The 21,450-nt window shown below is 41.3% G+C and overlaps 2 protein-coding genes across 9 annotated transcripts in view; both read right to left on the reverse strand.

The window, feature by feature from the left end:
• The window catches only part of LOC115262131 (CUGBP Elav-like family member 2), a 1,100,715-nt gene that overhangs the window by 398,783 nt on the left and 680,482 nt on the right, over positions 1–21,450 (reverse strand). For all 8 annotated transcript variants that reach the window (XM_062849221.1, XM_062849222.1, XM_062849220.1 and 5 more), the window contains one exon: positions 4,177–4,225. In XM_062849221.1, coding sequence (XP_062705205.1) covers positions 4,177–4,225 — 49 coding nt within the window. The remainder of the gene's footprint in view (positions 1–4,176; positions 4,226–21,450) is intronic.
• The window catches only part of LOC134287425 (uncharacterized), a 429,578-nt gene that overhangs the window by 201,390 nt on the left and 206,738 nt on the right, over positions 1–21,450 (reverse strand). The window lies entirely within an intron of this gene.

Consider the following 21,450-nt stretch of genomic DNA (forward strand, 5'->3'; position numbering starts at 1 on the left):
TCTAGTTCTTCATAAACCTCTCCAGCTGTTCCATGTAAATTCCTCTAGAATTTTCTAGCGATTTTTTTCCACGAATTCCACTGCAATCCCTCCAGGTGTTCTCTAGGAGTTTTACGGGAACCCCTTCAAGAGCTCCGCAAGAATTTGTCCAACATTAATATGAAACTCCCTCCAAGAGATTTCTGGAAATTTTTCAAAATTTTCTCTGGGTATTCCTCCATATTTGCATCGGACATTCTCTCCAAGAATTTTCAGCAAATTCATGGGAAATTCCCGTAGGAGTTCCTCAGATATTCATGCAGCATTTTAACGAACATTCATCCAGGATTTTCTTCGGATTTCTCAAAGAAGTTGCTCAGGAATCCTTCCAAGATTCACCTGGAAATTCAACGATTTCTTTGGAAGTTCCCAGGAAAACCCAAGGGAAATTCCTCCTGGTACCCGGAAATTCATTGTCCTCCGGAAATACCTTCAACAGTTCTTCAGGAACTCCTAGCTTAGCAGTTTCTATAAGTTTCTCAAGAATTCCTCCAGGTGATTCTTGGGTATCCGTAACGTAGATTACCTTATAATGGTGCGTTACGGCCAATTTAGATTTCGTAATTTTCCAGCTTGATTAATTTAAATGCAGGAAAATTACCATATCAAAATTTGTTTAATTTTTTTATGTTATATTTTATTTTTGTATTATTTTTTTTACTACTAATATACCATTTGTTTCAGTGTTATTTGCTTGATTTCAACTTTAACTTGAATATAACGGTAATAACGATTTATTTCAGCGCTATTCAGGTTAATAAAGTTTTGATTGTAATTTAGGTCAATTATAATTCTATGCATCATAATAATAATATTTACTATTTCAGGTGAAATCAAGTAATTGGTCAACTAAATAATTAATTATACCTTAATTAATTACATGATACTTGGGATTTTGGGTGACTTTGTCACGAGATAACAACCACCGTGTTGTATTCCGAAGGTCTCCAGTGAATTTAGCTTACCCTGCTACAACAAACCATCAGGTAGATCATTCCCTTCCGGTATGACTCTGCAGCCATAGGTAATCCTTGCGCTGATGGTGGGTACACAATCATCATCATCATCAATTCCTCCAGGTGATCCTTGAGAATTCCTCCAGAAGTTTCTCAGGAATATTTACAGGAGTTCGTCGGGAATTCCTCCACCAGAAGTTCCTTATTAATTTCTCCAGCAGTTCCCCTGATATTCCTTCAGGAGTTTCTCGTGAATTGCTGCAGAAGATCCCCGGGAATTCCTCCAGGAGTTCCTCGAAAAGTCCTCGTAAAATTCCTCGGCAATCGCTCCTGGATTACCTCATGAATTGCTCCAGGAATTCTTTGAGAATTCCTCCAGGAGTTCCTGGGAAATCCCTCCATGAGTTCATCGAAAATTCCTCCAAGAGTTCCTCGAGAATTCTTCCAGGTGTTCCTCCGGCGTTCCTCCTGGAGTTCCTCAGGGTTTCCTCCAGGAATTTCCCGGGAATTCTTCCAGGAGTTCCTCGGGAGTTCTTCCAGGAGTTCCTCGGGAATTCTTCCAAAAGTTCCTCAGGATTTCTTCCAGGAGTTCCTCGGCTTTCCTCCTCGAGTTCCTCGAAAATTTCTCGTGAATTTCCTCGGCAATCGCTCCTGGAGTTCCTTGGAATTCCTCCAGAAGTTCCTCGGAAAGCCCACCAGAAGTTTCTCGTTAATTCCTGGAGAAATTCCCGAGGAACTCCTAAATCACAGAGGAACTCCTCGATCCTCTGATATTCCTCCAGGAGTTCCCCAGGAACTGTTCCAGGAGTTCCCCAATAATTGATCTAGGATTTCCTCGGGAATTTCTCCAGAAATTGTTCGGGAATTTCTCCAGGAGTTCTTCGGTAATTTTTTCAGGAGCTCCCTGAGTAACCCTCTTGTAGTTCCTCGGGTGTTTCTCCAAGATTTTCCAAGAGTTCTTCTAATACTCCTACAGGAGTTCGTCTGGATTTCCTCCAGGAGTTCTTCGAGATTTGCTGCAGGAATTCCCGGAAATTGTTTCAGGAGTTCCTCGGGAATTTCACCAGGATTTTCCCAAGAATTGATTCAGGAGTACTTAAGGAATTCCTCAAGTTGATCCTCGGAAATTCCTCCAGAAGTTCCTCGGGAATTCCTGCAGAAATTCCACGGCATTTTTTGCAGGAGCTCAACGAGTATCCCTCTAGGAGTTCTCCGGGTATTTCTCCAAAAGTTCAACGGGAACTTTTCCCGTTTCGGGAAGTCCTCCAGGAGTGTCCCTGATATTTTTCCAGGAGTTTCTCAGGAATTTCTGCAGAAGTTCTCTAGGAATTGTGGCAGGAGTTCCTGGAGAATTGCACCAGGAGTCCCCCAGGAATTGATCCAGGAGTTCCTCGGAAATTCCTCTAGGAGTTCCTCTGGAATTTCTCCAGCAATCGCTCGGGAATTCCTCCAACAGTTCCCCAAGTATCCCTTTAGGAGTTCTCCGGGTATTTCTCCAAGAGTTCATCGGGAATTTTTCCAGAGGTATCTCGGGAAGTCCTCCAGGAGTTCTTCTGATATTCCTGCAGGAGTTCCTCGGGATTTCTTCCAGACGTTCGTCGGAACTCCTCTCGAATTGCTGCAGAAGTTTGTCTGCAATCTTTGGAGAAAAAAATCTTTGGAGAAATCCTTGAAGAAATTCCAGGTGACTTTCTTTCGACAATTTCCCACGAAATTCCTGGCGAAGTTTTTGAAAAAGTCCCTGGAAGAATTTCTGGAAAAAGCCTTTGGAAGATTTTGCGATGGAATTTCTAAATAAATTCATAAAACAGCCTCAGGAGATATTTCCGAATTTTTTTTTTCAGATTTTCTGGTTCACTGGAGGAATTTCTTGAAGAATCTGTGAACTGTTCAGTAGAGGAATACTTGGAGAAATTTTGGGAAAAAACTCTGCAGGAGTTTCAGGAGGTAACTGTGACGAAATTCATAAAGAAATTATGGAGGAATTTTCACATTTTCATAAAGAATACTTGGAGATTTTTTATATATTTTCTGGATTCTTTCTAATGTAGTTTACGAAAGGCCTGTACACAGCGATGTCAGAAGCATCCCATGGAACATTTTCTAAACGAGTTCTAGATGAAGTATCTAAAAGAATTTGTACTAAAATTATAATTGAAATTTACAAACAGACAGTATCCATGGTGGGTTTTCTGAAAGAAATTTCAAATGAAACTTTGAAAATTTTCTAATTTCTATGTAAGATTTTATGAACCCTGGACAAGACCATGGAAGAAAATCTGAAGTAATTACAAGAGCAATTTCTAAAGCATTCTCGTGGACACTTGAGTAATCCTTGCAATATTTTCTAAAGGGATTATTTTTAAACACTTTGGAAGAGAACCGTAGAGTAGTTTTTGAAGGAATCCTTGTGAGAATTTTTAAATCCCATGGGAAATTTTCGAATGAATGTTTAAAAGATTTTGAGAAGGGATGTCTGGAAGAATACTTGGAGAAATTTTCGAAGGAATCCCTGAAGGATTATTTGAAGGATTTTCTTAAACTCCTCCGAAAGTGTTTGTGGAGATTTTTTTTGAAGGATTTTGTAAAGAAACTTTCTGAAAAACTCTTTGGTCGAATTTCTGAAGCAATTCATGGAGGAATTCCTTATGCAATCCATGACAGATTCTCCCAAGGAGATTCTAAAAATTGGAAGATTTTCCCAAAAAAAAACAGAAAGAACTTCTGAATAAATATCGAAAGAATTTTCGTAAGGAGTCCCTGGAGAAATTTTTGCATTCAAGGTTTTCTAAAAGTATTCTTTGATAAATTTGTGGAGGAATCTCTAGTGGAGTTTCTGAAAAAAAACCTTGTAGGAATTTATAAGCAATCGCTGAACCAAATTTCCAAATTAAATCTTGAAAGAGTTTTTGAAAGAATCATTAGTCAATTTTCTTAAATCTTTACATGCAAAAACTTTTACTTGTCTTAAAGCAATGAGCTTCAGAATTCTTCCAAATTAGGGTGGAAAATTTTCAATTTCACGTGTTTCTGTTACATAAATGGATGCTTGAGACCTCAAATGAGATTTGAGAGCGGTAATGGATAAGAAAGGGAAGCTACTATGTACACAGTCCTTCACCTTGAATCGCTTTTCCAACATATAGGATCAAATGAGTGAGCACAAAAGCTTAACACTTACCGTTTCTGTTTTCACTATCGGCAGGTTTCATCTGGATTGGATGGTGCATCTGAAATGGAATGGAGAAGAACATACAAACAGAGGTTACAAAAGGGTTCATTCTTTCAAATGAGGGCTCTTTGGCTCTTGTCTTCTGTGGGTGTGTGTGTTCGATTATGCACTTGGTTGGCGTTCAAAAGGTAGGTACCATAAGGGCAAGAATCCATTCAGGTGGTGCTATGTGATATTCCTAACTAGCAGTCGCATAGACCGATGTGTGTGTTTGAAACGTGTTAATCGAATTTTCCACCCTGCAACCTGGATTGGATCCGATTGCAAAATTTCAGCTCTCTCAAACCAGACACCTCCCCTCTCGGAATGTGCATGAGCAAATATTTCTTTTAATTAAAACTTTCCCTTTGATCGGATAACCTATAGGTAGAGGTGGTCGGTAGCAGCACTACCCACCTCAGATTGTGGGATTTTCGCACGAAAACAATCATTTCTCCTGCTGGCTGTTATTGAATTTACTCATTTCGATTGTTACCTCACGCCACACACATTGCATTGGTAGATAGGTACAGGACAGAAATTTGTGCGTGCGTACGTTTGGTTTGCTTTGTGGACATGACAAACATCCATGAGGCCAATCTGGTTCAAAAGGTTCGCACAAACGTTCCAGATTTCCCGGTCAATCGAATCGCTCTTTGTTGGTACTAGCTACCGGTCGGAAGTGCGTGGCACAGCCCGAATAGAGAGTTACGATTCGTGATATAGTTCATATTGTAGATTTATAACTGATTCCATGGTTACGACAAAGCGTACAGATTTTCTTTAATTCACCGATTATGACAAAGTTGGTTGAACATATGTAAAACAGGCAAAATTCGAAAAATAGCATTTTCTTTGTGATGGTGAAATATTTCACCATTCGCTGTACCATATGGTAAATGGTTGTAACTTTAAGCTCATTAGTTAAACGGATTTTATTTGTCTTTAACAGAAATATTCGGTTTCGTAAGCTGTCTTAGACCATTAAACAACAAATTCTGTTCAAGACCGAGTTCAAGACGTCATGATCATGATAACCTGTATTGTCAATCCATAGAAACGTTTCATTCGGGATACCCGTGATTATCGCCGAAACAGCAACGGCAGCGATTTTCCGAATGGACAGAGAAAACCATGTCGGTACGTGTAATACTTGGACGCGGACGATTGTCGGATGTGTACTTCCGCCTCCAGATTGAATCCGACAGTGAAAGGAGCCACCGCACCGCCGCAGCAGACATAGTTGACAGTTACATATCGGTGCGCGAAGAACGTGACCGTTTTGCGGTATGGAAGCACGTTTTCCGATTATTGGGTTATAATCGAATCTTGAGGAAAACTGTACATATTGCCGTCGAGCTTGGTTCGCGCGGTTTAAAAATGTTGTTAACGCTCGCTACATACCTCCGTATGGTCGAAAGGATGGATGATGAGTTATCGTGGTAACCCCTGAGGAAATACCACATCAACTGTGTAAGCCAATAACCACAGGCGTTGCATATTGATTCGCGCTGAAGGGAAGGCATATGGTCTGGTCATCAGGAAGCATGGAAAGCGTATTAAACATGTTGAATACTGCATGACCGAACACCAAAGGCCCGTCGGGACAAGAAATGCGAGAGCGTAGGGCCTTCGACACGTTAGGGTTTCGGCCTGGTATAGTGTGTGCGGATAAGCAAGGCGCGAAACTGCGTGAATATCGCGCCCGGCCGCTCGCACATACCTGCCTGCTGCCAACCGACTCTCGGATCGCAAACTCAATTATTTAATAATAATGTGTTTATTATGTAGTATTAACAGGCGGAATGTAAAGGTCGGTCCTCGCAACGCAGGGATTGGGTCTCTCCGATGGATGGTGTGACTGGCGGTAGTCCTCCAACTTCCGATATGGGCGGCAGGATGGGTAAACAGAAAGCGAACTACTCCAGACACATGCCAATGAGAGACTCCTCGGTGGCGTTTCAGCAATACATGGAATGCTCAAAAGAATCGGTATGAAATGCGTCGTGTGGTTATATGTGGCTGTAGTCATTATAATCGCATAAAATACAATAAAAAATGCTCTGATAAAACTTGTTCCGAAAATACAACAGAATATATTGTGACTATATGTTGAATTGTGGCTACCATTAATTCAAAAGTTTCAAACAGTAAAGCAACAACAGATCCTACGGCCCTTATAGCAAAATATGATACAACGTTCTTAACAACCCTCTTTTTACTATACACATTAGACTGGGTCAACAAAGTCGACTTTTCGGAACAAAGCTTTTTCGATTCATTTTAGCGTCCAAAGTAACTGTGCAAAATTTGGGAGCGATTGGTTGCTTCCCCGTATTTCGTATTGCGATTGAAATTTGTATGAAATTTAGTATGGAAAAAAAAGACGAACCAGCCAAGGGCTGAAAGTCTCTTTAATAAAGACAAATCAATCAATCAGTATGGAAAAACGTACATGGTATTCGACTAAAAATTCAACTTATGAGGAAAATGCAAAAAAAAGTACGTTTTCCCATACTAACTTCCATACAAATTTCAATCGCAATGCGGAATACGGGGACACAACCAATCGCTCCCAAATTTTGCACAGTTGTGTTGGACGCTAATATAGATTGAAAAAGCTTTGTTCCGGGTTGATACGATCAAATTTAATGTTTCTCCATACAACGTTGACCCACGCTAATACACACAATAATACTATTATTAATGATGATTAATGATATATTTTTATTATAGACTAGTCGTCCCGGCAAACGTCGTACTGCCTGCCTACTCTGTTTTATGACATCCGGTTCCATTAAGAAATGCCCCTCACAATGGAATTTCTGATTTTCCCGTTTTTCTTGCCTTCCCGATCACTTTTCCTAATTATTTCTTCGTTCGAACACGTCGGAGCCGTGGCGGAATGCAACAGTGAAAGAATCATGTCGATCTGTTGACCCGTTCCCGAGCCTATTCGTGACATACAAACACCATTCCATTTTTATTTATATAGATTTAATGATATGAAATGTTTGTAAACAAATATGGACCGTCATTTAAGGTGAAACGGGACGCCGTGTTATTTTTCCCATCTTGCCTCTCTTTCTAACAATTTGCCTCGCGATTTTGAAGATGGTAATCTCGAGACCTATCGCACTGAAGATGCTGAAAACCAATCAGCATATGCACTGCAAGTGAGCATACACAATGATAGGTTTTTGTTGCAAAATATGAAGTAGAATCTGAGATTACCATCTTAGTAGCAACAGAGCAATGGCGGATATTTTCTCGACCGTCCCGTCCGCCCTTAAAGAAGGATAATCCGATAACTTGACTGGCAATCATTTGGAGATGGCGGCGCATCGATCGCTTTTATAACACTTCATTGTGTACATATATGGCAGCAGAGAGCAATGCATTTGGTTTTAACTGTATTATATAGCATGTGAAATAAATTTTGTTTCAAGGTAAACATCTGTCATTTGTGGTTTCTACAGAATTAGTTCCAAATGGCTAGGGTAAGGGAGGTATTTTGGACCGCTTTAGGAAGTGGATGAACAATTCAGCGAAAAAAGAAGGTCCCCACTTCTGAACGTGGATAATTTCAGTAGGCATTACGTAGAGCAACATGTTTTCTGTCGAAAAAGGCCAAACAGAACTCAAAATTGTTGTAGTAAATACAAGAAATATCAAAACTCCTGAAGGATCTCGGGCTTCTATTTTGGACCACCTGACTTTATTTTGGACCACCAAGTGCACATATTTTGGCCCACCAAATTAAACTTCAATTGATTGATGAAATGAAAGCCACCTCAGCAAAAATTTAAACATTGTTAAAACTACGTGAAGATTGCATCTTTTCTATTCATTTTTTGAGGCAGTTCCCTGCCTCAGTTCCTTCGTTTAAAAATTACGTAACGGTAAAAAAGGTGAAATTTTGTTGCTATTGCCAGTTTTTACGCATTGTAGTATGATGTTTCATAAAAAAAAATTACGCAAAACGTGTATTTATTAACTATTGCATGACGTAAGTCACCATGTATAAATTACGTAACGCTTCATAGGAAGTGTGAAAGTCTAGTGATTTTGCTAAATATAAAGGCGATCCACACATATTGTAATGAGTGGAAAGGCCATCAAAAATAAGTAATTTGAATGATACATAATTTATCAAACATACATTAGATAACACAGTGTCTCAGTCAACAACTGATTGCCGAAAAGGACAACTTTTCTAAACTGGATGACTGAACACCTGAAAACTTCAACTTGTGGAAAAGTTGTTAGGGCATAAATTGAATCGAAACGAAACAACTTGGCGAAAATGTGTTAGAACAAATCGAACCCACAACAATCTCATTGTGAAATAAACGTATAACAACTCAGATCACGGGAGGTCCCAACTTATTATATTCATTTGTTTTCAGAGTACATTACATTGGCATGAATGTTTTCTCCCTTTAGAAGGAACAGGAGAGATGGATCTGGCAGGGGGTCCAAAATATGTCCACATCTGATTATGTTGAACATATTTTGGCCATACCTCAAACCACCATTTTAGTAAATATTATCGCTCCACCGAGGTTAAGAACAGTTTATTTTGAGTTCTTACATGGCCCTAACTACATTCACATGGAATAAATATATATTTGTAAAATTTAATACCTCTTCGAAGCCGAATACAAATTTGTCATCTCTTTTGTTTTTGGTGCTTTTCCGTGCGTTTCATTGGAAGTGAAAACATTTTCTCTATTTTTGATACTGAACAGCATATTTAACTGACATCCAAAATATTGGTCATCACACAGTTGAATACTTTTCGTGTTCCAATAAAAAATTACAAAGATTTAGTAGAGATTATGTGATAAATATCATAAAACTCCCTAGGTGGGCCAAAATACCTGCCCGGTCCAAAATACCTCCACTACCCTATAAACATCGAGTGTTCGAAATATACTTGAGAAGGTTCAAAAAGCAGGAATGTGTCCAAAATAGTGAAAACTGATGCTTCAGAAGTTATACACTTACTTTCATGAATGTTCAACTACAAATGACCTTGCTACTATATTGAACGGATAGTGGACAATCAACCAGAGAAACAGACGTAACACTTAGAACAAATTTCATAAAAAAAAACATCGTCACGAAAACGCAATCGCCCAATGCTAAATGTACTGTGTTTGGCCGAGTCACCATTAGGCGGCGGTAGTGAGCAAACGTCAAACAGGAGCAAAATCGATGGCAGTGCCCCGAGTGGCCAATCGACCTACTATGTACCAAATTTTTGAATCAACAGTTGAAAATGTGAACGATGGGAAGAGTGTTACGTCTGTTTCTCTGTGATTTTTGCATAGACTAACAGACGTACCACTCTACAAAACGGCTTGGCGCATGCATTTAAAGATCAATTTAAATTGCATTTAATTTCCACAAGCCTTCGACCAGAGGCGCTAGTGTTCGATTGTTTTGACATTTACCAGTGTATACGTTGCTGAATGATACAAACGAAAATAGGCCTATAGTCAGAAGACGTTTAAAATCAACTGATTTTTTGGAGCCTTTGACAGTTCTCCTATGGAAATGATAGTTCAGCGTTTGCGCCTTTGTTCTGCACTTTTAAACAGTGGCATACACCGACCTGTTAACTGAAAAGGCCTAGGCTATTATTAGCTATTAAAGGCAATTTGTGTAGTAGTTTTCTTCTAGCGACTAGCGAAGTTGGATTTTTCTCCAAATCCATGCGTCGAACCTAACACGATCGCATATGATGTTGAATAGGATGCAAAAGTGGAGGCGATATACGCACACTTTACACGCGATTAAACGGAAGCATGTACGCATATGGTCTCCACTTTTGCATCCTATTCAACATCATGTAAGACTTTGTGTTAGCTGGGTGTATAGTACACCTGGTCCATCATACAGCATAACACTTCCAAAGTTAGGTCCTTCCCAGGTCGGGAATTCTAGATACTACACACGAAATGTAAAACAAAACTTCACCGTACTTCAAGAAAACTTCATTGTGCCAACAACCACAGCCGGCATGCCCATCGTTCGTTTTTGTTTGGTGTGTAACTTTCACCTCTCCGGACAAACCTTGAATAAGGACTGAAGTAGATATAAATATTTTACCGTGGTTCATTCTCAGTGTTTGTTCAAAATAGCGAAAAACCGTTACTGATTGAATTTTATTACGTAACATGTAAGTTGTTGTAATTATCTCATGTTTCTTTGGGAAGAAAATGGAATTGAACTTGTATGATTTCAATGTGAAATAAATATTAATACCAGTTACGCTCTTTCCTCAACAGCTGAGACCTCAACAGAAGAAGAAAGCGTTGTTTTGATTTTGGACTCGTTTTGACAGCTCATAACACACACATTTTCCAATGAGGTATTGCATCTTGCTTTGCTTCATAGATTACCGTGCAAATGTTCAATCGTCTAAAATATTTGTTCATACGTCAAACATAAAGGAAAGTAGCAAGTAAACAAACCGATTATTCCATGCACCACCCAAAAAGTGTAACCGAAGCTTAAAATTTCTAGCAGTGAAACGAACCAATGTATGCTGAAACTGGTGGGAACATATTGTGGTGTGACAAAAAATTTCTGCAGGGGGTCGAATACGGTGCAAAAAAAGCAATACAGATCTCGGTTCAGATACAGGTGGCGCATATAAACATTGCGAACCACTAGTTGTCTCTTTTGTTCTACCGCTGATCAAATGCAACTGAATTACTGACGTCACCAATTGAGTTGCATTTGACCAGCGGTAGAACAAAAGAGACAACTAGTGGTTCGCAATGTTTATCTGCGCCACCTGTATCTGTACCTCATTGTCTCCCTCCCAGGGTCCGACGCAAGGATTTGGAGAAATCCAATTTCGCTAAAGTCGAAAATTTCGGGTTTCAACTGCACGGAGAATATCCTGCACGGTTCTAGTGTTCATGAAAAAAATCGGGCAAAAGTTTTGATGAATTTCCTCTTAGGCCGTTCGCAATGCTGTTTTATTTTGTATGACGAGTTTTAAAAATTTTAAAACTTGCCATACAAAATAAAACAGCATTGCGAACGGTCTTAGAGTTACGTCTGTTTGTATGCTGCTAGCTTTATGATCCACTTAATAATATAAACAAAATAAGCCTTTTCATGTGACATGTGGAGGACGATCTGCGGACCCTACGCAGAGTGCGGAACTGGAGACAAACAGCCATGGACCGAGTGGAATGGAGGCGGCTACTATGTACAGCAGAGGCCACCCCGGCCTTAGCCTGACCGGTAAGGTAAGCACCAGGTAAGTATGTGACATGTCCTGTCCATGCACGGAGAGACGAAACTACCCTAAAGTGAGTTCTTTCCACCCAACTTCGGGGTTGCGTGTGCCAAGCCAATTTTGAGCTGATGGAATTGATGTTTATGTTGGGTTGTTCCCGCTTGCTTCCATGTGAAAAAATACCTAATTTTAAGTTTTTTTCACCCAACTGAAATTTTGACTAGGTTGTATTCACTCAAATTTGAACACTGTGCTAGAAACTTAGTGTTGGGTTAACGCACTCGAACTGCAAAAGTTCGACTGTTTCTCTCTTCACTTTCTGACAACAACAGAAAGAGCGCATGAAAAGGGAGATGAAAAGGAACTCAAAATTGAGTTTAAAACCACCGACGAACCGACGTGACAGTGGTGTTTCAAAAGTGTCCCCCCTAAATTTAACGGTCGACCAGCAAAGCGAGCGAACGCTTCTGTCAAATCAGCTCAGGCGCGAACCTTTTCCTATATGAATACACGGGGGTTTGGAGTCAAGCTATCAAAACAACGCGAACCGTTATAGAGGAGGCGGGAGTGTTCGGCTATTTTTCATCATGGCGTCGGGGACAACAAATTTGAATTGATTTGTTCTAGCTGTCACGTCGGTTCGTCGGTGTTAAAACTGCCTAATTTTGAGTTTTTCAGCTTCTCCGTGCGTATACCATTGTTTACAAAGGTTGAACAACAGCTGCTAACACGGACCTGCCATCCCCATAGGCCAGGGGAAGTGGTACCAGCGGCGGTCGCGTTTTTTCCGCAGTCAAGTTCGTAGATTGCGAACAATCCTCGGTACCCACTTTACGTAATTTATATTTAGTCTCTTACTGTCAGAGTTGTCAGATCGGTGTAACACGCTAAATATAATTTACACAAAAGGCAATTTACACGGAAAAAATACACGGTAATGAATATTTATTGGGTACCGGACTGGACACGGAAAATTTAATGGTTTTCTTTGGTATTCTCAATTTAGTTGAAAATCGGAGTTTTCGACTAGCGAACTTGGATTTTTCTCCAAATCCGTGCGTCGGACCTAACTTCGGAAGTGGTGCGCTGTATAGTAAACCTGGTCCGCTATACAGCGCACTTTTTCCGAAGTTAGGTCCGATGCACGGATTTGGAGAAAAATCCAACTTCGCTAGTCGAAAATTCCGGGTTTCAGCTGCACGGAGAATACATCGAGGTCTTGAAATTAGTCTATGGTGGTACACCTAGGATGAACCAAACTTCAAAACCACTTTTCTAATTGTGGAAACGACCGACTGATAGGCAGAATTTATCCCTCTAAAATTGGATTTTCGGTCCGGAAAATTATGAGCGGGGTGATTCTATTACATCCGACGTTTCGGCCCTTGGTTTGGGCCTTCTTCAGGGAGGTTATAGGGGTACCGCTACTTGTCGGATGTAATAGAATCACCCCGCTCATAATTTTCCGGACCGAAAAGCCAATTTTAGAGGGATAAAACCACTTTTCTTTTCAAAAAGGCTCTATGAAAACGAAAGTTGGTTTTGACATTTGGTTCATCCAAGGGCGCTCCCCTTGGACAGAAGAACTGTTACAGATTAGAAAATCAGTTGATTTAAACTTGCTTATGCATCACGTTGGCAGCAGCTCGCTAACGTAGTGCACGGCTTGGTTAAAAAATGACCTTAATGTACAAGGAGGGTTAAGAGTTAAGACGTCAAATGAAAAGGTCTATTGAAATATTTCATGACTCTGGCATTAGCCTCTGCATGCTGTGAGATTTTGAATTTTTACTGCGAGCACTGTGTTCAAAATTCCTGTGAGAGTGAGCAGGACAGCACCAAAACAGAGATCGCATGCGACTGCAGTAAAAGTCAGAGAACAAAAGAATTTTGACAGCATATGCTGTGTGTGCACAGGCTTATTATCGCCAAAATACACACCCCTGCGGAAACATATACACGGGGAAACGAAATAACTCAAAACGGAGATAAAAAGTACTTAAAATGAAGTATTGTGACAACACTTGCTTTTTGGGTACAAACCGAACTGATCGCGAGGTACTTTTTACTTAAACTTCGTTATCAACAAAGACTTGCTTTTGGGTGAATTGAGAGTTGTTATTTGTTTTGTTTTTCCCTGGCTGAGGAAGTACCCAAAATGAAGTGCTGCGGTCGCACTTCATTTTGGATGAAAATTTATTGTGCGCCATGTTTGTTTCAGAGTTCGACAGATTTCGTTGTGAATTACGGTAAGTTAGCAAATTAATTAAACATTTTAACATATTCTTCAACTATTTTTCGATTTTTCAGTGCTTCTTCGCTAAACCCATGTATACATCGACGCGCTGCCGCAGATCCCGGAAGCACCCGAGGACAAATCGAACATAAAGTTGAGCCGGTTCGAAAATGGAAGAGATTAGTTTCAGAACAAAATCGCCGGTAAGTTTTTATAAAATAAAAGTAAGAACGCAATCTTATTAGTTTCTTTTAATTTGGCAGCAAAACAATCGCAGGGTGGAACCAGAGCTGGAGGTGGAGCCAGATAGGGCGACGCAACGTGACTACCGTGGGAAGAGCACAAGTTCCGGCTAACGGTGCCTCGAGCAATATTATTTATTGAATTTATTTTTTATGTGCTCTTTATGATGTATTTTTTATGAAACTGCAATAAAGTTAATTCCACCTCAATAACTTCCAAACATCACTTTACATTGTATTCTGAATTAAATTTCCAAAAAAAAATCTTTTTTGTGGGACTAGATTTTGGGTTAATTTGAGCCAAAACGCACTGTTCTCAAAAAAGTCAATTTCATCCAAAACGGCCTTTTAGTGAAACAACTCAAATTTGAATACTTTGCGAATAACGCCATTTAAAAGAGATCGACTCCATTCCTTATTATAAATCCCTTATATTTCACGATCATCCCCACCCAGTAATTCCAATCGATCATCCCGACATTAGAATCATCCTTTCAAACTATTCCCACATTCCAAATCTAATCCAACAAAACCCCTCCGCCGATCTCATCCATAGGCACTTCGTTCAGCTAACGGAGCAGCCAAAAGTGGAACGAAACAATCCAAGAATTGACTGGCCGCGTGTTTGGCGCAACATCCAAGACAAACAACTCTCATCGACGGACCGATCGAAGCTCTACCTGCTGGTGAATGAGAAGTGGGAGCACAGGAAACTGCTTTCTGTGATGCAAAGAGTAGCTGACGAGAATAGGCTCCTAAAGGCCTATCTCAATTTCTGCATAATTCGATCAGGCATTGATTAAAACGACATGTTTACTCATTTTTTAAGTATTCCTATTAGGCACCAATTGTGACGGATGAACAACAGAAACACTTCAACATAAATTCTGCGGCTGTGCTCGTGTTGGCCCGGCTTGGACGGTCCTGCAGCAGAGGCTGGCGGCCGTAATGAATGGATGGAGAAGACTGACGATTGAAGATCTGCTGAGGCCTGCTTTGACGGGCATGAACAGATTTAGGCGAATAAATATTTTGAAAATTTTTGTGAAATACGTCACCTTTGTTAACGAGTGTAACGGAAGAATCGATGTAGATGCTCTAAATTTTCATTTAAACCTAGAATAATAAATTAAATACTATTTGTAAAACACCCTGAATAGACAAATGAATAAAACCAAATTTTAAACCAAAAAAAAAAGAAAAAAAAAACTCAAATTTGACTGGTTTTACTTAGCTGTCAAGATGGATGAAAAAGACTCAATTTTGAGTTATTTCGTTTCCCCGTGTAAGATATTTCTGACAAATTCGTGACGTAACGAACGTAACCCGTTCTGTTTATAAGGCTATCTGACGTTTGATCACCTTTCTCTGTTTCGCTCCCGAGGAGGATGGATTACTGCACGAATTTATTCTGGCCTGCTTACTCTCACACGAAATTCGACGTTTGAGCGGTGTCGGCACCTCTCAAACGTCAAATTTTCTGTGAGAGTAAGCAGGCCAGCGTAAGTACGTGCAGTGGACCATAGGTTTGTTTTCATACGGAAACGTTTCCCTATGAAAATATTAAACAAAAAATTGCTATCCTCTGCGACTGCTTGAAAGAGAAGGGTGATGAACGCTAGATTGCCTTGAGCCATTTTACGAGACGTTTCGGATCAGCTGATCGCTCATTTCATGAATGAAAATTTGACAGGAGGTTGCGCCCAAGCCCGTGAGTGTTAATATCAACACTGTTGTCGTTTCGTAAAATAGACTATAGAGGTAATCACGTTCAAATATATGCGTGGCTTTTTGTAGATGTAGTTGTGAAACCACCGACAAACCGACGTGCCAGCTTATACAACTTTTCCAATTTTTCTTGGCAAATAAGTTCTCCGTTCAATCACTAGCTCCATCTGTGCGATGATCTACACAGCCTCCTCTTTATGTGTGCGTGCGTGCAGGAGCTTTACCTTGTCAAGTTATTTTACTCATTTCGAAGTATAACCTTCATTCAATGTTTTGCACAATATGAAGACATTTCGTTTTAAACGTTGAAATGCAATTTCATCCGCTGAAAGTATTTATGATTGGGATATTTTATTTGCGACATATTGACTTTTTTGCTTCATATCGAAGGGTATTTCTTTGAAAAGCTTCATTGTATGGTTGATTGTGTATTCTGTTGGTGAGATAGAAATAAGAGTGCATGCAAGAGTGCATGTGATGTTTACATCGATCAGCTGGACGGTTTTGCGCTGTTTTGTGTCATCTTCTTCAAGGTTTCTTTTGTCAAAAGATGAAAATGACAGAACGAGTTACGATTTTTAAACGGTTTGAGATTCAAATTTCTTGCCAATCTTGGAAACAGAGTGTCACGTCGGTTTGTCGGTGGTGAAACTGCGAGGAAAATATTTGCACTCTTGCCCCGGACGTTAGTTTTATCATTATTTACCCGTTTTACCCAATTCGATTGGGTAATATTTGCATATGCACTTTTGTGTGAGGAAAAATTTGCGCTAGTGTTCGTGTGTTGAAATGTCACTTATCTCTATTCTCCGGGTTTATATGAGCCATTTCACGAAGTGACAACAATGTTGATGATGATATTGATTTTCACGTGGTAGTGACACTAGTCAAAGGCAAACGACGCGTTGGCGTTTCAAACTATCGGATTCCTCCTGATCAAAGTTGCTCAACTAAGGATACTCAAAGATGCCGGTACAACAAGCTTGGATACTGCTTAAGGACTATTATGTGAAGGTTGGAAAGGTTGCGCTGATTGAAAAGTTGTTAAAACTGGAGCTTGCAGAAGGTGGATACCTGAGAGTGGATACATGCGGCAACATTTGGGTGAGTATGAAGAGCTATTCGAAAGAATTAACAATGTTGGAGACATGAAGGCGGCTTTCATCTTGGCAATCATACGAAAACATGGTGGATTCAAGGCCGAATGGACGTTTTTACGATGACGTATTGTGAGAACAAAACTTCTGGAGGAGTCCGATCGACATCGCGAAAGATGTTATGGATTTGGGGATTAAAAAGTCTCAACAACGAATGAATGCCAAAAACAAACCAAAGGACCGGAAGCCAAGCGTTTATGTTATGCATGAGGGAGTGCAGAATATATAATGCGTGATTGCGAGTTGATGAAGAATGTTCGGGCTGAATCTTCCAGAGCGACTTCGCGGTGATGAATATAAGGCGTCGCATTACTGAGGTTAGTTCCAGAACATTGAGAAGGACACCCCGCATTGATCAGGTACCTCAAATGTTGCAATAACTGTTAAAAACGCTGTAATGTTACTCAAGTACCTCATCATCCACTTCATGTAACTATGTACATTAGTGGTCTAATAATACCTAGCGCGCTCGGCAACGTTACATCATGCCACTCAAAGTGTTACCACAAGTAATGGTTAGTTTGCTAAAACCCAGCTATCTGGCTGGTGAGGCATGGTAGCCTTATTCCACAGACAAACAGACGTAACACTCTGATAATTCTCATCGTACACCGATTTAACGGTCTTTTTCAAAATTTGATAGTTGGCCAACTGCCCAACCGTGGCGCTCGCATAGTTTTTGTTCGAGTTTGACGTTTACTCACTACCGCCACCTAGTTGGTGGTCGGCCAAACTTAGTCCTTTTAGCATTGGGCGAATATGTTTCCGTGACTATGAATTGAATCGAAAAATGTTCGAAGTGTTACGTCTGTTTGTCTGTGCTTATTCCGTAATTTTCTTTCTGGTCTAGCTCCAACCTGGATTAGATCTTCAGGATCCTATTTTAGGAGTCTTCGTTTAGAATTTCCAGACTTTAGGGCCCCAGTTTTCAAAAAAAAAATCCACCGAAAACCTGCTTGACCTTTTTTATGCAAACTTTTTAGGAGAATGCAGTTTACCCACGTATGTGGCAACCCTAATCCCACCTAATGCATCTGACAGGAGCCAACATCTATCGTGTATCCACAATGGAATCCATTGTGGATACACAAATGTTTACATACTGATGTTGGATTCTCAAAAATGGCGGCCTGGCACCCTGGTGAGTTTACCTCATTCCCCTCAACTCATACGAGAGTACTGCACGCACATCACGTGTCTGACGGCGTATGACAGTCATACAGGTCGACAGGACAATAGTGGACCGAGTCGGTGGTGGTACGTATTGCTATTGAACGTTTCACCTTTGCATCGATTGTTATGCCATTCCACGCAACGGACGGCCTAGTCCTGCCCGCTTGGGGCGGATGTATGTCTGTTCTGTTATGTCCTGCTGTGAATCATCCACATTCGCGACATCGCTCGCGCGGGTGAACCAGGTGACAGGAAAAATGTTTATGGAATTGCATTGACAATATGACCGCATTGTTGCACAGCTATGATTGGAGTCAGCTATAGCTATAACCATTGTAGACGGGAATCTGCAACTCTGTCTCGCCCGTGCCGTGCTCCATAATTTAGTCATTTGACGAGGGAAATTTTCAATATCAGAAAGGGCCACATTTAATTGAATCCGTGGTTGCCCTGCCCTGATGCTGCTGCATTATGAAAATTGTCCGACACAGCCCAGGAACCGTTTGAACTTTGCCATCCCGGTCCTGTCGAGCATGCGGATTAAGTAATCTGCCATAACCGATTTGCCATCACACAGCAGCAGAGGCTATCACCAGCAGGACATAAATGGGTTTCTCATCTCGATATAGACGACTTAACTCAATGGCATCGTCGTCGGCGGCGGCGTCATCATCATTATTATCATCGCCTCGTCTCGCCCCACAACAACTGCGAAGATTCGTTTAGAACCTGCAGCCGGCAGCAGACCCATGTAGATACGCCACTTCATTACACCCAGAGGTACGTTTAAACCATTTTCAGACTCACTTGCTGCCGTCGTCTATGTCGTCGTTGGAGCATCGTCATCATCACCATCATCAGACGGAGGACGGCCATGCATCAGGTATATGTTATGTCGTCCTAGAATGGAGCAAAATTGTCCCCATCCTTGCGGTAGGTTCTCTCAAGCCAGGCTGTCTAAGGCAGTGGTTCTCAATCTGGTGGAATATGTCGGGTACTATAATGGTGGAATTCCTGGAGAAATAAATGATGGAATTCCTGGCGCAATTTCTGGTGGAATCCCTGGAGAAATTCCTGGTGGAATCCCTGGAGAAATTCCTGGTGGAATCCCTGGAGAAATTCCTGGTGGAATCCCTGGAGAAATTCCTGGTGGAATTCCTGGAGAAATTCCTGGAGGAATTCCTGGAAGAATTCCTGGAGGAATTCCTGGTGGAATTCCTGGAGGAATTCCTGGTAGAATTCCTGGAGGAATTCCTGGTGGAATTCCTGGAGGAATTCCTGGTGGAATTCCTGGAGGAATTCCTGGTGGAATTTCCGGAGGAATTTCTGGAGGAATTTCCGGAGGAATTTCTGGAGGAATTCCTGGAGGAATTCCTGGTGGAATCCCTGGAGGAATTCCTGGAGGAATTCTTGGAGGATTTGCTGGTTGAATTCCTGGAGGAATTCCTGGTGGAATTCCTGGAGGAATTCCTGGAGGAATTCCTGGTGGAATTCCTGGAGGAATTCCTGGTGGAATTCCTGGAGGAATTCCTGGTGGAATTCCTGGAGGAATTCCTGGTGGAATTCCTGGAGGAATTCCTGGTGGAATTTCCGGAGGAATTTCTGGAGGAATTCCTGGAGAAATTCCTGGTGGAATCCCTGGAGGAATTCCTGGAGGAATTCTTGGAGGATTTGCTGGTTGAATTCCTGGAGCAATTCCTGGTGGAATTCCTGGAGGAATTCCTGGAGGAATTCCTGGTGGAATTCCTGGAGGAATTCCTGGTGGAATTCCTGGAGGAATTCCTGGTGGAATTCCTGGAGGAATTCCTGGTGGAATTCCTGGAGGAATTCCTGGTGGAATTCCTGATGGAGTTTCTGTGGAATTCCTGGAGGAATTCCTGGAGGAATTCCTGGTGGAATCCCTGGTGGAATTCCTGGAGGATATCCTGGTGCAATTTCTGGAGGAATTCCTAGAGGAATTCCTGCAGGTATTCCTGCAGGTATTCCTGGAGGAATTCCTCCAGGCGCAAGACACTGTGCAAACGAGAGTTACTCTGAGAAATTCTAAGTAACTCTTTTCACCAATGATCGACGAAATTTGTTGAAAAACACCCCTAAAACTGCTAGAAAAGCAAGATATCGTTCAATATTGTTTTGATTTTGCGATAAATCAGGCAACACCCCAGTAAAAACGGGAGCAATCCGGAGAAATTGTGAGCAACTCTGTGAAGGAAAATGTACTCTCCAGCACAGTGTCTTGCCCCAAGGAATTCCTATAGGATATCCTGGTGCAATTTCTGGAGGCATTCCTGGAGGAATTCCTGCAGGTATTCCTGGAAGAATTCCTGCAGGTATTCCTGGAGGAATTCCTGGTGGAATCCCTGGCGGAATTCCTGGAGGATATCCTGGTGCAATTTCTGGAGGAATTCCTGGAGGAATTCCTACAGGTATTCCTGGAGGAATTCCTGGAGGAATTCCTGAAGGAATTTCTAGAGGAATTCTTGGAGGAATTTTTGGAGGAATTCCTGGAGGAATTTCTAGAGGAATTCGTGAAGGAATTTCTGGAGGAATTCCTGGAGGAATTCCTGGAGGAATTTCTGGAGGAATTCCTGGAGGAATTTCTGGAGGAATTTCTGGAGGAATTTCTGGAGGAATTCGTGGTGGAATTCCTGTAGGAATTAGTGGTGGAATTCCTGGTGGAATTCGTGGTGGAATTCCTGGAGCAATTCCTGGTGGAAATCCTGGTGGAATTCCTGGAGAAATTCCAGGAGTAATTGCAGGAGGAATTCCAGGAGGAATTCCTGGGGCAATTCCTGGGGAAATTCCTGGATACATTCCTGGAAGAGTTGCTGGAGGAATTCCTGGTGGAATTCCTGATGGAGTTTCTTGTGAAATTCCTGGAGGATATCCTAGTGGAATTTCTAGAGGAATTCCTGGATGAAATCCTGGAGGAATTCCTGGAGGAGTTCCTGGAGGAATTCGTGGTGGAATTCCTGGAGGAGTTCCTGGTGGAATTCCGAGAGGAATTCCTAGTGGAATTCCTGGAGGAATTCCAGGAGTAATTCATGGAGGAATTCCTGGTGGAAATCCTGGAGGAGTTTTCAGAAATAAGAGCCTCGAGTAGCAGTTTGGCAACCACTGACCTACTGCCACCGGTAACGTTCCTGTGTGCAATAATGAACCTCGTGAGGCTGTCGGTTTTTAAATTGCAGTCATTTATATTTACTGCTACCGTGTTGTTCGGTGGGGTTCGCTTGTGGCAGCTACCACCACCGTCCTCTAGGAAGCTCAGGACGCCCGGGCTTAAGGCGAAACTGGATCCATTTCCTCACTTTTTGGGTTTTGATTTTTTATAATATAACAAAGCAATATTTTCAAAATCGGTTTTCGTGCACATGTAGAGTATGGATCAAGGTATCTCCTGATTTTTTTCGTGGTGGAAAATGTTTTTCGTTTTTGCAGAAACCA

This window comes from Aedes albopictus, chromosome 2 (assembly GCF_035046485.1).
Source record: "Aedes albopictus strain Foshan chromosome 2, AalbF5, whole genome shotgun sequence".
NCBI lineage: Eukaryota > Metazoa > Arthropoda > Insecta > Diptera > Culicidae > Aedes > Aedes albopictus.